At 44.6% G+C, this 13,182-nt stretch overlaps 1 protein-coding gene across 1 annotated transcript in view; it reads left to right on the top strand.

Annotated features, from left to right (window-relative positions):
• RBM45 (RNA binding motif protein 45) overlaps positions 1–13,182 on the top strand; it is a 52,814-nt gene that overhangs the window by 20,250 nt on the left and 19,382 nt on the right. Inside the window, exons 2-7 of the mRNA XM_069733208.1 lie at positions 362–484; positions 890–1,016; positions 2,885–3,037; positions 4,391–4,570; positions 6,728–6,857; positions 8,993–9,089. Coding sequence (XP_069589309.1) covers positions 362–484; positions 890–1,016; positions 2,885–3,037; positions 4,391–4,570; positions 6,728–6,857; positions 8,993–9,089 — 810 coding nt within the window. The remainder of the gene's footprint in view (positions 1–361; positions 485–889; positions 1,017–2,884; positions 3,038–4,390; positions 4,571–6,727; positions 6,858–8,992; positions 9,090–13,182) is intronic.

Here is a 13,182-nt window from a genome sequence, read left to right on the forward strand (position 1 = left end):
GGAGCTTGTAATTTTTTTTTTTTAACTCCTTCCTGAGCTTGTAAAAAATGTTTAACCCCTTCTTGGCCCTCTAAAGAATCCACCGCAATGTGGCCCGGCTGGTTACCATTTTGCTGGATTTGTTCAAATCCGATTCTGACAAATCCCAATTTTTTTTTTCATTAAATTCCGAGCAGGAATGATTAATTACCAGTCGTCTGTAGCCAGCGCCAGTATCTGGCAGCTGTGGGGGACCGGACGGCAGGAGTAGGGGTCCGGATATTGGTTTATTGATGTCGGTGTCGGCTCAGACTGACCGACCAGTTCCTTTCTGATGTGTCTGCCGTTTTGCCCCCCGTTTAGTAACTCCCATCTATTTCAGGTCTTTATTGCTCAGTCCCGAGGATCCACAAGCCACAGAGAAGTAGAGGACGAGGAGCTGACGAGGATCTTCCTCATGATCCCGAAAACGTATTCAGAAGATGATATAAAAAACAGGTTTAAGGTACAAACAGCGAAGATTTCCGGGCATCGCGTCTCCCAAACATCTGAGCAGGATGGCGGAAATGCCATTAACCATAAATGTTGCTCGGAGGGGTAGGCTGCTCTGCATAATTATCCTGTGGGCACCGCCCCCTTGGCAAAGACCACTACAAACATTAACAGTCTCATATTTCTGGAGCCCACTTTGTGGATCCGGGCGAAAAAGGCGCCATGGGTTGCAAAATGTTAGCGCATCCTCGTGCTGCACCTAAATTTTGCAACCACTCAAATGTTATCTATCCCAGAATTCTGTCCTATAAGCAATAATCGGCTTTAAGAACATTGACATCGCTTGTGCGTTTTTTTTTGTTTGTTTTTTTCCAAATATGTGTCGTGTTTGAGACTCTGCTGTTTCTTCTTTCGCCAGGAATACGGACCAGTTGAATACTGTTCAATTATTAAGAATAAAACCACGGGCGAGAGTAAAGGATTGGCCTACGTGCGGTTCCAGAAGCCGTCCCATGCTGCCTTGGCCATCGAAAATTGTGACAGAAGTGAGTGCCGTATTCTGAGTTGTACATGTAATGGCCGCCGTCGCCCGTGGGGTCTCGTGTATCGCGTAGTGTACCTCCTTGGTTTTCTATGGAAATGTCGTTGCGTGGAGGGTGTAGCAGTCAAGCGCATGTTTCAATGCAGTCAGAAGACGGATGCCCATGCGGGGGCTAAATTGTCTTTCGACATATAAATGCAGACGTGTGGATGAATAAATATAAGAAGCGTGCACTGCTGACTGCCATTGGCCTCCAATCCTGGAGTAATGGGGTTAGTGACTGATGTACATGGCACCAACAAGTTTCAAGCGGCTGCAGGCGAGCGCATGAGACCATCAGTCTCCGCAAGAAAACTCAGAAGTTTTTCAACCGTGTCCTATTCTGATGTCCGTGTGGGATCCGTTTTCATACAGCTACTCCAGCCCATGTACATGATGGAATCCAGTTTCCTAGGTTTATAATAGAAATGTATCTGTTAACAATTGAATGTTCTATATGGGATGGGGGCTTGTTTGCTATATACACATATATATATATACTCCATAATTGATTGGGTGAGTCTCGTCCGATATAAGCAAGACAGTAGTGCACGCGACTTTTTTTTTTTTTTTTTTCACGGACAGTCAGGCCGAGCGAAGAATTGTTCATCTGAACAACCCTATTGAATAACATTGGTTAATGTGTGATCTTATCAAAGAATCGGCAGCACATGTGCGACTTATACGCTCGTCTGCACGAGACATTTGACAGCTAATTACTACTGAGCATGTGCATAAAGTGCAGCACAGATTCATCTCACCTAGGACCCCACAGCATCGGTCACTACTGAGCATGTGCATAAAGTGCAGCACAGTTTCATCTCACCTACGACCCCACAGCATCGGTCACTACTGAGCATGTGCATAAAGTGCAGCACAGATTCATCTCACCTATGGCCCCACAGCATCGGTCACTACTGAGCACGAGCATAAAGTGCAGCACAGATTCATCTCACCTATGGCCCCACAGCATCGGTCACTACTGAGCACGAGCATAAAGTGCAGCACAGATTCATCTCACCTATGGCCCCACAGCATCGGTCACTACTGAGCACGAGCATAAAGTGCAGCACAGATTCATCTCACCTACGGCCCCACATCACCGGTCACTACTGAGCATGTGCATAAAGTGCAGCACAGATTCATCTCACCTACGGCCCCACATCACCGGTCACTACTGAGCATGTGCATAAAGTGCAGCACAGATTCATCTCAACTAAAAAACCAAGATCCTTCGATCAGGAACAGAACAGACATTTAAAGGACATTTTATAACTTCCCCAAATTATTATGAAAACATTTACAGTATATATATATATATATATATATATATATATATATATATATATATATATATATATATATATATATATATATATATATTAAAAAGGGCACAGTAGTACAGTGCAGGATATATATATATATGTCTGTGTCGTCCATTTTATTCTGACTCCGACTCCCCAACCCTGGTGCCAACCCCTTTAACTCAATCTGCAGCCAGCACTAGACCGTGTAATACAGAGGCTATGGGGAGGGGGGAGCAGTGCAACATTTTTAATAAAACCCAATTGCATAAATTTATTTTTAGCCTCAAGTGCATTCATTTAAGTAACAAAAAAAATTGTTGCTGAAGATGTATCTGCAAAGATCCTGTCCCCTGTGGGCCATATTACTGTTAGCCGGACAGTATTACTGGAGCTACACGTATGAACAGTGGCGTCATGTCTTCATTATTCGTTCAGCCGCACCATCCGAAACATAGTTCCAGTATAACCTTAGTTACTCTAGAATGTTCACCGTAGATTTACCTTAATAGTTTAATATTATTCTCAGGTTTCAAAGCCATCCTGGCAGAACCCAGATCCAGGGGTAGCGCAGCATCAGAAGCCGCAGATTACCACGGCCCGTCTCGCCAGCAGCAGCAGCAGCAGCAGGACCCTCTGCCGCACGAACCAGCAGGAGCCATGTATTCTTATGGGCAGTCTGGTAAGTATTGCTGCTATAACTTTTAAAAGAATATTTTTCTAAGGGTTATTCCCATCTTCTCTGTCATGGCAGAGACAAACAATTGTCCGTCTGTTTCGATAAATCATTTATTTTTCTGGGAATTATAGAAACGGTGTATCTCAGCGGCAACTTGATTTATTCCTGTTTGTCCAGCTTTGGGGACAATTTTTTTCATTTTTTTTTTCCCCCTTAAAGGTATTTTTTTTTTCTGCGGGATTTCTCCCCACAAACTATTTACCTTCAAAGACCAGTCCAGCAATACTTTTATATGGCCAGTCCATTCCCCTGTTACTGAGAAATCAGTGTTTGAACAGATATACAAATGAGGCTGTAGATCTGAAGCTTTGGTCACTCCAGCTCTATTCCCAGCCCAGCGATTCCTCCTACTGCTTGATTGACTGCCTCTTATGTTGTGTGACTTTAGGCCAAGGTGTGGTCAGGCAGGAGGAGGAGGTGCAGAGCAGGGAATAGAGCTGGAGTGACAGAGGCTTCAGATCTACCATAGCTCTTCAGCCTCCTTTGCTTGTCAATTCAAACACCGATTTCTCAGCAATGGAGGAACGGACTGGCCATGTAAAGGTACTGCTGGACTTGTCTTTAAAAGAACTACATGCATGTATAAATAGTTTGGTGGGTGAAATTCTGCTGATAGACTCCCTTTAATGCACTCTGTAAAGTTATGTATAGTGGTTTGTGCAGTCAGTTCTATAATGTGGATGATTTGATCATGTACCGCTTATCAGAACTCATATACAGAATTTCTAGAGAACGGTTTCATCTCTCCCAGGATGTAGACACCTTCATATCATCTTCTAATCCACTAGTATAATGAAGATGCTTAATTGACATATTCCCTAGTCACTTTGCTAGGACGTCTAATAAAAGACCACCATAAATGGCTCGGAATAAGGTTTTGTTCACACTGCTCTGAGGGTTGCATTGGCCGTTTCGCCACTTATGTTGGGTATCACAGTGTCTTGCTTTTCTTGGCGTAACGTAACCCCAATGCCAGCCCTTCTGGAGCAGTTGTCATCAGATATGTGCATGATCTGTCGGCTCTGACGTGTGTGCTCTAGTAGGTCCTTGTATTCGGCATTTAGCAATATTCGAGGCCTCTCTTTCCTTACATTGTGTTGTTTTCCCTTGTTGTTCCTCCTGATCTTTTTTTATAAATTGACACCTGGGTGTTAATATTCCCTTTGTAAAATATCCAATTTTGATAAGATTGCATTTAGTCATGTTCTAAATTCTTACAGTTTAGGACCAAGGAGTGAGAGTATCTTACATAATGTTTACAGGACGCTGACCACTTTTTGTCATTCTCGTTTTCAGATCAATACGACTATTCCCTTTATGACAAAGCGGGAGATAGCCGAGGCCAGGAAAGTGTGTCCAAGCGCCTGACGGTTGTGTCCCGAGTGCCCTTGGTCCAGGATCAGATCTACGGTTTATTCGATCTTATTCCGGGACTCGAGTTCTGCGACGTCCAGCGCGACATGTTCTCATCATTTGGTAAGGTTTGTTCTTTTGGGAAAGCTGCACTGGTTTTACGCTTCTAGCTTTGCACGACTTGTCAAAATCCTCCTGAGGACCCAGTATTCCTTTTACTGGGCTATCCAACAAACACCGTGACGTTTTGCTCTGTAATTTTACCTTCATCAGACTCAGATTGCCGCTGTCAGATGAAGACTCGGGCAGATAGAAGACCAGCACTTTGAGGAAAAGCAACATTCTTAGTGCCAACGACTATTCTATTTGCTTGAGTCTTCGTCTGATAGTGAAATAACAAACCTGAAGGCTCACGTGTATTTGTCTGATTGCCTTTTAATAGTTTCCCTCACATTAGAGGAGTGCCAGGGTCTTCGTTGGAGCGGTGTCTTACCCATGCATCCTATACATTTAAGTCCTAGCTGTTAAAACTGTACAGCACGGCTCTTTTCAGTGTGTGGCGCCCCTTGTGGGTACAGATTCTAGTTAAAGGGAACCTGTCAGGTGAAAAATCTGTAATTAATCTGTATCCATGCCTCTGTCACTGACTGACAGCTCGTGTATCACTAGGGCAGGCTGTCAGTCAATGGCAAGGGCAGCACAGTTACAGCCACTGTTCTCTATACATAGAGCGGTGACTGAGAGCCCGAACGCTTCGGAGAGGAATAGTTAATTTCCTCCCAGCAGCGGAGCTCAAAGTGTGGGCACCGAACAGGTTGAGAACACTATTGACCTGCAGATTAACCCCATATCTGTAGCTTAATAGTGTTTCTTCATGTGACAGGATCCCTTTAAGAGAGTAGACGCTGACTTGCCATCCCTACACATTGGACGGACATGTACAGCACAGATTCAATCCATGCCTATATCTGGCCACTGATGAGTGTGGGTGACAGTTGTTGAACGCCCGCTAATCTGATATTGACCACCTATACTAAGGTGGGACCGTTAACAGCAGTGGTCGCACATGCTCAGTAATGTTTATTTCATCGGGGGGTGGTTCATTGGAGGTCTCATTCACAGTATCCGTGATCTATCTCATTTAGGAGACCACCCATGTGTAGAAGTAGAGATCACTTTTGGGACCACTCAGTACTGCTGTCATCATGTGCAGCGTTGAGCCTGACGGTGACTGGCCCTGTGGAGGGCGTCCATCTGTAACTGGTAGTATCATTTTGTAGGGATAGTAGGTGTCTTCTCAGTAGACCGCAAAACCAACCATTTCATTGGATTGGGATTCTAAAACGCACCCAACCGGATCACGAGAGATTGCGACCGTCAACTGGACCATCAGATAGAGAGAAGCTGACTGTACCATTGATCTCTGGAATTGTGATCGTTCGGTGTCACACATTGATTGCACCATTGACCAGCCAGGATCAGACGGTGACTGTGCCTTGACCAGGAACCGGATGTTGACTGCTGCACTTAGTTCTGGATGATTAATGTACTGCTGACCATACTGCTGACTACCCGAGACCCAGCTGTATCCCAGAGATGGCCAGCAATGACTATACTACTGACCATCAGAGATAGGAAGCTGGCACCGTGTACCTCGAGGAATGGGCAATACTTATTCCACTGTCCAGAAGACGCTGCTATGCTGACTGTACCACTTACCACCAGGGAGCATACAATCGCTGATCATCAGTTACCAACGGCTGCTTGAGAAAACCAAAAATGACCACGTCGGACTAGTTATTGATCTTACTACTGACCTGCGGGTAGAGGACACTGACTGTACAGGGCTGGATGCTGACTGTACTGTTTACCACCAGGTACCGGATGCCGACTGTACCACTAATCACCAGGCAGCAGATGCTTAATGTTCCATTTACCACCAGGGACCCTGATGCATAATGTGCCACTAACCACCAGGGAATGAACGCTAGCTGACCTCTAGGGGCCTCATGCAGATATGTGCCATTGCCCTGGGGTAAGTACAAAGCAGCGGACCTTTTTAAGGCATTGACGCTTCTGATTTATGTCCTCTTCCCATTGCGTATGGCTGTGGGGGCTGTCACAGCCTTGGAAAGGGTCAGTGTGTGAGCACAAAAGTCCCGGGGTAAGTTTCCATTAGTGTGCACTTCAGTAAGTCTTCCTGCATTGTATGGGTTGCTAGTTACGAGAACACCAGCTGAATTCTGTCCCGTCCTTGACATTTTTGTTTTTCTTCGGTAGCTTACGCCGTGGTGCAGTATCAGAATATCTCATCCGCCATCTATGCCAAGTACAAGCTGCACGGGTTTGAGTATCCCCCCGGAAATCGTCTGGGAGTCACTTATCTGAGTGATGGAGGCGACGGTACAGAGTGAGTATGAGCATGAATCCACTGTCGCCACAGGGTGAGGTCCATGTCACCCCCAATGTATCTGTACACGAGTCAGATTTCACAATTACCGTATTGTCCGGCGTATAAGGCGACTTTTTAACCCCTGAAAATAGTCTCAAAAGTTGGGGGTCGTCTTATACGGCGTGTGCAGGGAGCGATCCTGGTTTGTTCCCAGGGTCTGAAGGAGAGGAGACTCTCCTTCAGACCCTGGGATCCATATTCATGTAAAAAATAAAGAATAAAAACAAAAAATATGGATATACTCCCCCTCTGACAGCCCCTGGCTCTCACCGTTGCAAGCGGCAGCCTCCGTTCCTAAGAATTAATTGAGCGCAGGACCTGCGATGATGTTGCGGTCACGCGACCGCGACGTCATCGCAGGTCCTACGCTCAAGCCGAGGCCCCTAAATTTGCCACGAAAAACTGTGAAAACTTATGAAAAAAAAATGAAAATGCAAAACCAAAAATAGCTCTGGTCATTAATGGGTTAATTATACCATGTTGGTGTGGCTATGATCGCCCGTTATTGCTTTTTAATGCAATGTTGCGGGAGCCAATAAAACATAATTCTGGCCTTTTGACTTTTTTTTTTTTCTTGTGACGCCGTTTACCAATCGGGTTAATTATTTTTTTTTATTGATCGGGCGATTCTGAACTCGGCGATACCAAATATGTGTATGTTTGATTTTTTTTTTTTTTTTTTAAATTGTTTTTTGAATTGGGCAAAAGGGGGTGATATGAACTTTTTAGGGGTTTTTTTGTTTTAATATTTTTAAAAACTTTAAAAAACGGAGACTAGAAGCTGCCATAATCCGATCGGCTGTGCTACATAGAGGCGATGATCAGATAGCCTATATGCAGCAGAATGGCCTGGCAGTGACCACCATAGAGGTCTGCTGGAGACTTCTGGTTGTCATGCCAACCCTTCGGTGACCCGTGATCACGTGACGGGGTCATCGGTGGGCGGGCTTGCCGGAAGCGCGAGTTAAATGCCGTTGGGCGTCACTAATAGGCTGTAAGCCAGACACTGTGCACTACCTGTGTGTGACCGGCGCCCTGTACAAGCCTCATCTGTGCACATGTACGATACTAGGCGACCGCCCGCTCCATGAATGGTCCTTGTGAGTGGTTGTCTCATCACTATTTTGCACCGTTGTTGCCTCCACCTTTATCACGGGGGCGGCTGCTGCACTCTGCAGGGCATTAGTATTGTGACCTGCTGTTGGCTGCCCTTTTTTTTTTCCTGTTTCCCGTATATATCGTATGCCACCCGTGAAAAGTTTTGAGTTCCTGATGCATCACTTCTAGTCCCGTGTGGCATGATGCCCTGTGGTCAGGTGAAGTGCCCTCCCGTCCATGTCTGACTGTATGCACGTGCTCAGAATCTCCGTCTGGCTTCCTCTATTGATGACATTGACCCCGGGAGGTTAAGAGAAGTATTTTGGTTACTAGCGGGCTTCATTTCATAAAGGGCTGATCTTTGTGATACACCACATTTCCTTTTATGGTTTCCTGTCCTACCCACTTTATATCACGGGTCACTATGGTGGGTTCCAAGTTTGTGGTTGTGCAGCATAATCGCAGGACTTTGTACCAGGTGTATCTCCTATCTCTATAGGATGGAGTCCACCTCCGTATGTTGGTGCCTTGTTTTTCAGTAGGTAATCATGCAACATTTCTCCTGCTTTTTAATCTGTCAATACCATGTGAATATTCATCCTTCAACATAGCGGTACAAGCTGTAAACTCTTTCTGCCACCACTAGAGGGCGATTATTCCATTTTGCTGGTGCATTGATCTCCATAATAACCCAGTATACAGTGAGGTCCCCCTAGTGGCGGCTGTAGCCAAAGTTCATTCCTACACTAAAGAGTTTGTATCAACTTGGAAGTAATATCCTATCCTTAGGATGCGGGATAATATCTTGATTGCTGGGGGTCCTACCACGGTGACCCCCTCCAGTCCCAAGAGCAGGACTGTCTGAATCAAGCATATGCCGCTCTGCTCCATTCTATATGACTGATGGAGTCCGTAGGATAGGACATGACTTCCACATCCCTTTAAAAATTACAAAAATCTAAATGTAACTTCTTGTAATATTTTTTTTTTCCTAGACTTCTTAAAAAAATGGCATCCACCATGGTGGCTGCTCAGGTGAATTCAATGGTTTGGGGTCCCCAAGTTTCCCAACAATACCCACCGACGGGGTCTGTAAGTATTTGAATCCATATCTATTGAGATAATTACGGCTTTTCTGTCTCTGTGGCTTAGCAGCACTTTCCTACACTCTTGCTGACTTCTGTTGCATGTTTGGGGAACGTTCACATACACTGTAACTTGTAGATGTTATCCAACCAGGCCTTTGGATGCAAAATCCACAGCAGAAAGCAATCCCATCCACGTGCTGTAGAAGTCGGCCCGCTTTGGGGACTTTTAAATCAACAGCATGTCAGTTTATGTCTCGGAACTGTTGTAGTTTTTTCTGTAGATTATCCTGGGAAGCGCAGGAATGACAATACTTTCCCAAAGTTTTATATATATATATATATATATATATATATATATATATATATATATATAATGTGTATGAATACTGCACACACTTTTCATGACAATGAATGGCATTGCCTGAGTGTGTCCTTTTAGCTCTGCTGCTATGATGCTATGATCCTATATACTGCACTCATGGCTGTGCAATGGCAGATTTGTTTAGTAAAAACTCACATAATTGACAATATTTAACCCCTTACCAACATATAATGTACTGATGCGTCACATGTCAGCTCCCCGACTTTGATGCAGGCTCAGGAATTGAGCTTGCATCATTGCCAGCAGATGATGACTGTTGTTCAGCCATCATCAGCTTTTAACAGCCGCGAGTGGAGCAAGAGCGCCGCACACTCAGTTAACGCCACTGACAATCTGTGATGGCAGCATTTACAGCACGTGGGTTGTCAAGGGGTCTGCTGAAGACCCCAGTGCCTGTCAGGATGGGACTACTATGAAAGCTAGCCTGTGGCTTGTTTGTTGTTATATACAGCAGCATGGTGGTATTGCTGTGTATATTACAAGCGATCAGACAATCACAGGTTCAAGCGTTGCTAAGGGACTACAAAATACAGTAAAAAAAAAAAAAAAAAAAGTTTTTTTTTTTTTTTTAAATATGAAAGCCCCATTTCATGTAATATAATCTCTGGAGGTGGAGTCTCGGGTAGATCTATGTCCGGCCCATAGATCTTAACACCTCATTTACATATTAAGAAAATGTGGATTTCTCTGGAATAAGCCTTCAGATCGCAGATATCAAGGTATCATTTTATTCAGTTCTCTATGACCTACATGGCCATATAGACGGCTTAGGAGGGGAGATACTGACAGATTCCCTTTTCAAGGAAGTTTTATACAAGAGGATTATTAAAGGAGTCTTCTCATTAAAAACTGTCTTTGAAAATGTGGCCCCTGCTTTGTTCAGCGGATTCCCCCGATCCTGTTCCCGTCACTCGGCAAAGAACTGATTTTGGCAGGAAAAGCCCTATCCCATTAGGAACGTCTTGTCTAACCATGTGGGTGATATAACCAATATTTGGTTGCCACTTTCTTCCCAGCTTTCTTGGTTAAGCTCCTTTTTTTTTTTTTTTTAATTCATTTATTAACAACAAAATAAACTGTTACATACACATTTGCATCCAAGGTTGCTGAACATAGTATGCAGTACATATAAACTATGCATTGTTAAACATATAATAGAATACAATTTCCGCCTATAACCAGCGTTATCTTCTAATTATAAATGTTGGATCAGTTGTAACATATGCATTATGTAAATAAGAAAACTTATAAAACCAGAACTCTTGAATTAGAACTGTATCTACTCTAACTACTAATTTGCCGCATTACCTCGTGCCCGTCCCTCCATGCGATATCCCCAACAATCACAAAAAAAAAAAAACACCATGACATATCTACAGAGTAAGATGGGAAGAATTTCATCTACCCCAGATTATTTTCAAATTTTCCCGGACACCCTCTGTTCTGATATAGCGTGTGTTCATATGGAATAATCGGATTAACCAGGTCAATCCAAGTTCTTATAGATGGACATGAGCTCCCCATCCACCCCAATGCCAATACCTTCCGTGCCACAAAGAGCGTCTCACGCAAGAAAATGTCAATGTAATGATCCCAGGTCTCCTCCTCCCATACTCCAAATATACAAACTAGTGGATCAAGGGGAGCAGGAATTGATAGCAAAGATGCTAGTAGTGATGTCCCCTCTTTCCAGTAATGAAGAATAATAGGACATCTCCATATCATGTGGATGAAGTCTGCATCCGATGAGTGACGTCGCACACACTCTGATGTTTGGAACCGACCCATTTTAAAAAGCCGTATCGGGGTTAAGTATGATTGGTGTATTATATATAGCTTGGTCATCCTGTTGTTAACTGATGGGGATACTTTAATTGGATATTCAAGAATATCTTGCCATTCCTCCTTCTGCATATTAGAAAGTCCCCTCCCCACTTCCCCTTAAAGGGAACCTGTCACCCCCAAAATCGAGGGTGAGTTAAGCCCACCAGCATCGGGGGCTTATCTACAGCATTCTGTAATGCTGTTGCTAAGCCCCCAATGTATCCTAAAGGATAAGAAAAAGAGGTTAGATTATACTCACCCAGGGGCGGTCCCGGTCCGGTCTGATGGGTGTCGCGGTCCGATCCAGCGCCTCCCATCTTCATCAGATGACGTCCTCTTCTGGTCTTCAGGCCGAGGCTCCGGTGCAGGCGTACTTTGTCTACCCTGTTAAGGGCAGGGCAAAGTACTGCAGTGCGCGGGCACCGGGCCTCTCTGACCTTTCCCGGCGCCTGCACACTGCAGTGCTCTGCCCTCAACAGGGCAGACAAAGTACGATGGAGCCGCAGTGTGAAGACCAGAAGAGGACGTCATCCTATGAAGATAGGAGGCTTCGGACCGGACCGTGACGCCCATCGGATCGGACCGCCCCTGGGTGAGTATAATCTAACCTCTCTTTCTCATCTTTTAGGATACATCGGGGGCTTATCTACAGCATTCCAGAATGCTGTAGATAAGCCCCTGATGCTGGTGGGCTTAGCTCACCCTAGATTTTGGGGGTGACAGGTTCCTTTTAATAGAATTGACAGTAGATGTTTCTCCCGAAGATAGCATATAGGTATATAAAGAGGAGATAAGACCTTGGGGGCCTTGCGATTTAAGAATTCCTATCAAGGGTAGAGAGGATATAGCTCGACCTCCACCTGTCTGTCTCATATACGATTGAACGGCTGACCTTAGTTGTAGATATCGAAAAAATTGGGAACTCGGTATACCATGCTTGGTTTGCAATTGCTGAAAAGACACAAAGAACCCCCCATCATACAGATCACCTATTGAGGAGACACCATGCCCCATCCAAAAGTCAGTGGACGGGTGGTTCAATAAAGTTGAAAAATAGCCATTTTTCCACAGGGCCATCTCTGCTGTAATGTCTATGAAGCCGACAGTTTTTTTTGATTTGCCTCCAAACTGACCGCGCCAAATGAAGCAAGGGTAGCAGGCGGGGGATACTAATTTTCTCCAGCTCCAGGAAGTTTAGTGGACAATCACTTTGGGCCGAGTGAAGTAGGTGGCTTTGAGTTGGGAAGGCAATTATTGGGCATCCATTTACTGAGAGCTCTAGCCTGACCAGCCAAGTAATAAAGATAAAAATCCGGCAACGCCGCTCCACCCCCCTGCTTTGGTCCCTATAGCGTAGATAGCTTAAGTTTGGGCCTAGACCTCCCCCATATGAAAGTTGTGATTTGACAATTCAGATTTACAAAGAAGGATTTAGGGACTAGCACAGCAATGTGTTGAAGACCGTAGCTGAGCTTGGGGAGCAATATCATTTTGATTAAGTTGATACGACCGGCTACAGATAGTGGGAGTTTGTTCCAAGCTGCAAATTTAGATTTAACTAATTCTAACAATGGGAATATATTAAGTTGTAGGTCAGATCTACTATATTGAGAAATGTGGATGCCTAGATATTTGAAGCTGTGTACAATAGGGAGGGAGGAAAGGGTCCCTAGGCCGGGCATTGGAGTATGGGAGAGGGGCATCAACGCGGATTTGTCCCAATTTATGTTTAGGCCTGAGTATCCACTAAATTTATCTATGGTAGCGATTACCTGCGGCAATGTTTCCTCCGCCTTATCCATGAATATCACCATGCCATAGGCGTATAGACCAATGGTGTCCACACGACCGGCTATATTTATACCTTTAATGTCAGTAGAGGACCTTACGC

Source organism: Ranitomeya imitator, chromosome 7 (genome assembly GCF_032444005.1).
Source record: "Ranitomeya imitator isolate aRanImi1 chromosome 7, aRanImi1.pri, whole genome shotgun sequence".
Lineage (NCBI taxonomy): Eukaryota > Metazoa > Chordata > Amphibia > Anura > Dendrobatidae > Ranitomeya > Ranitomeya imitator.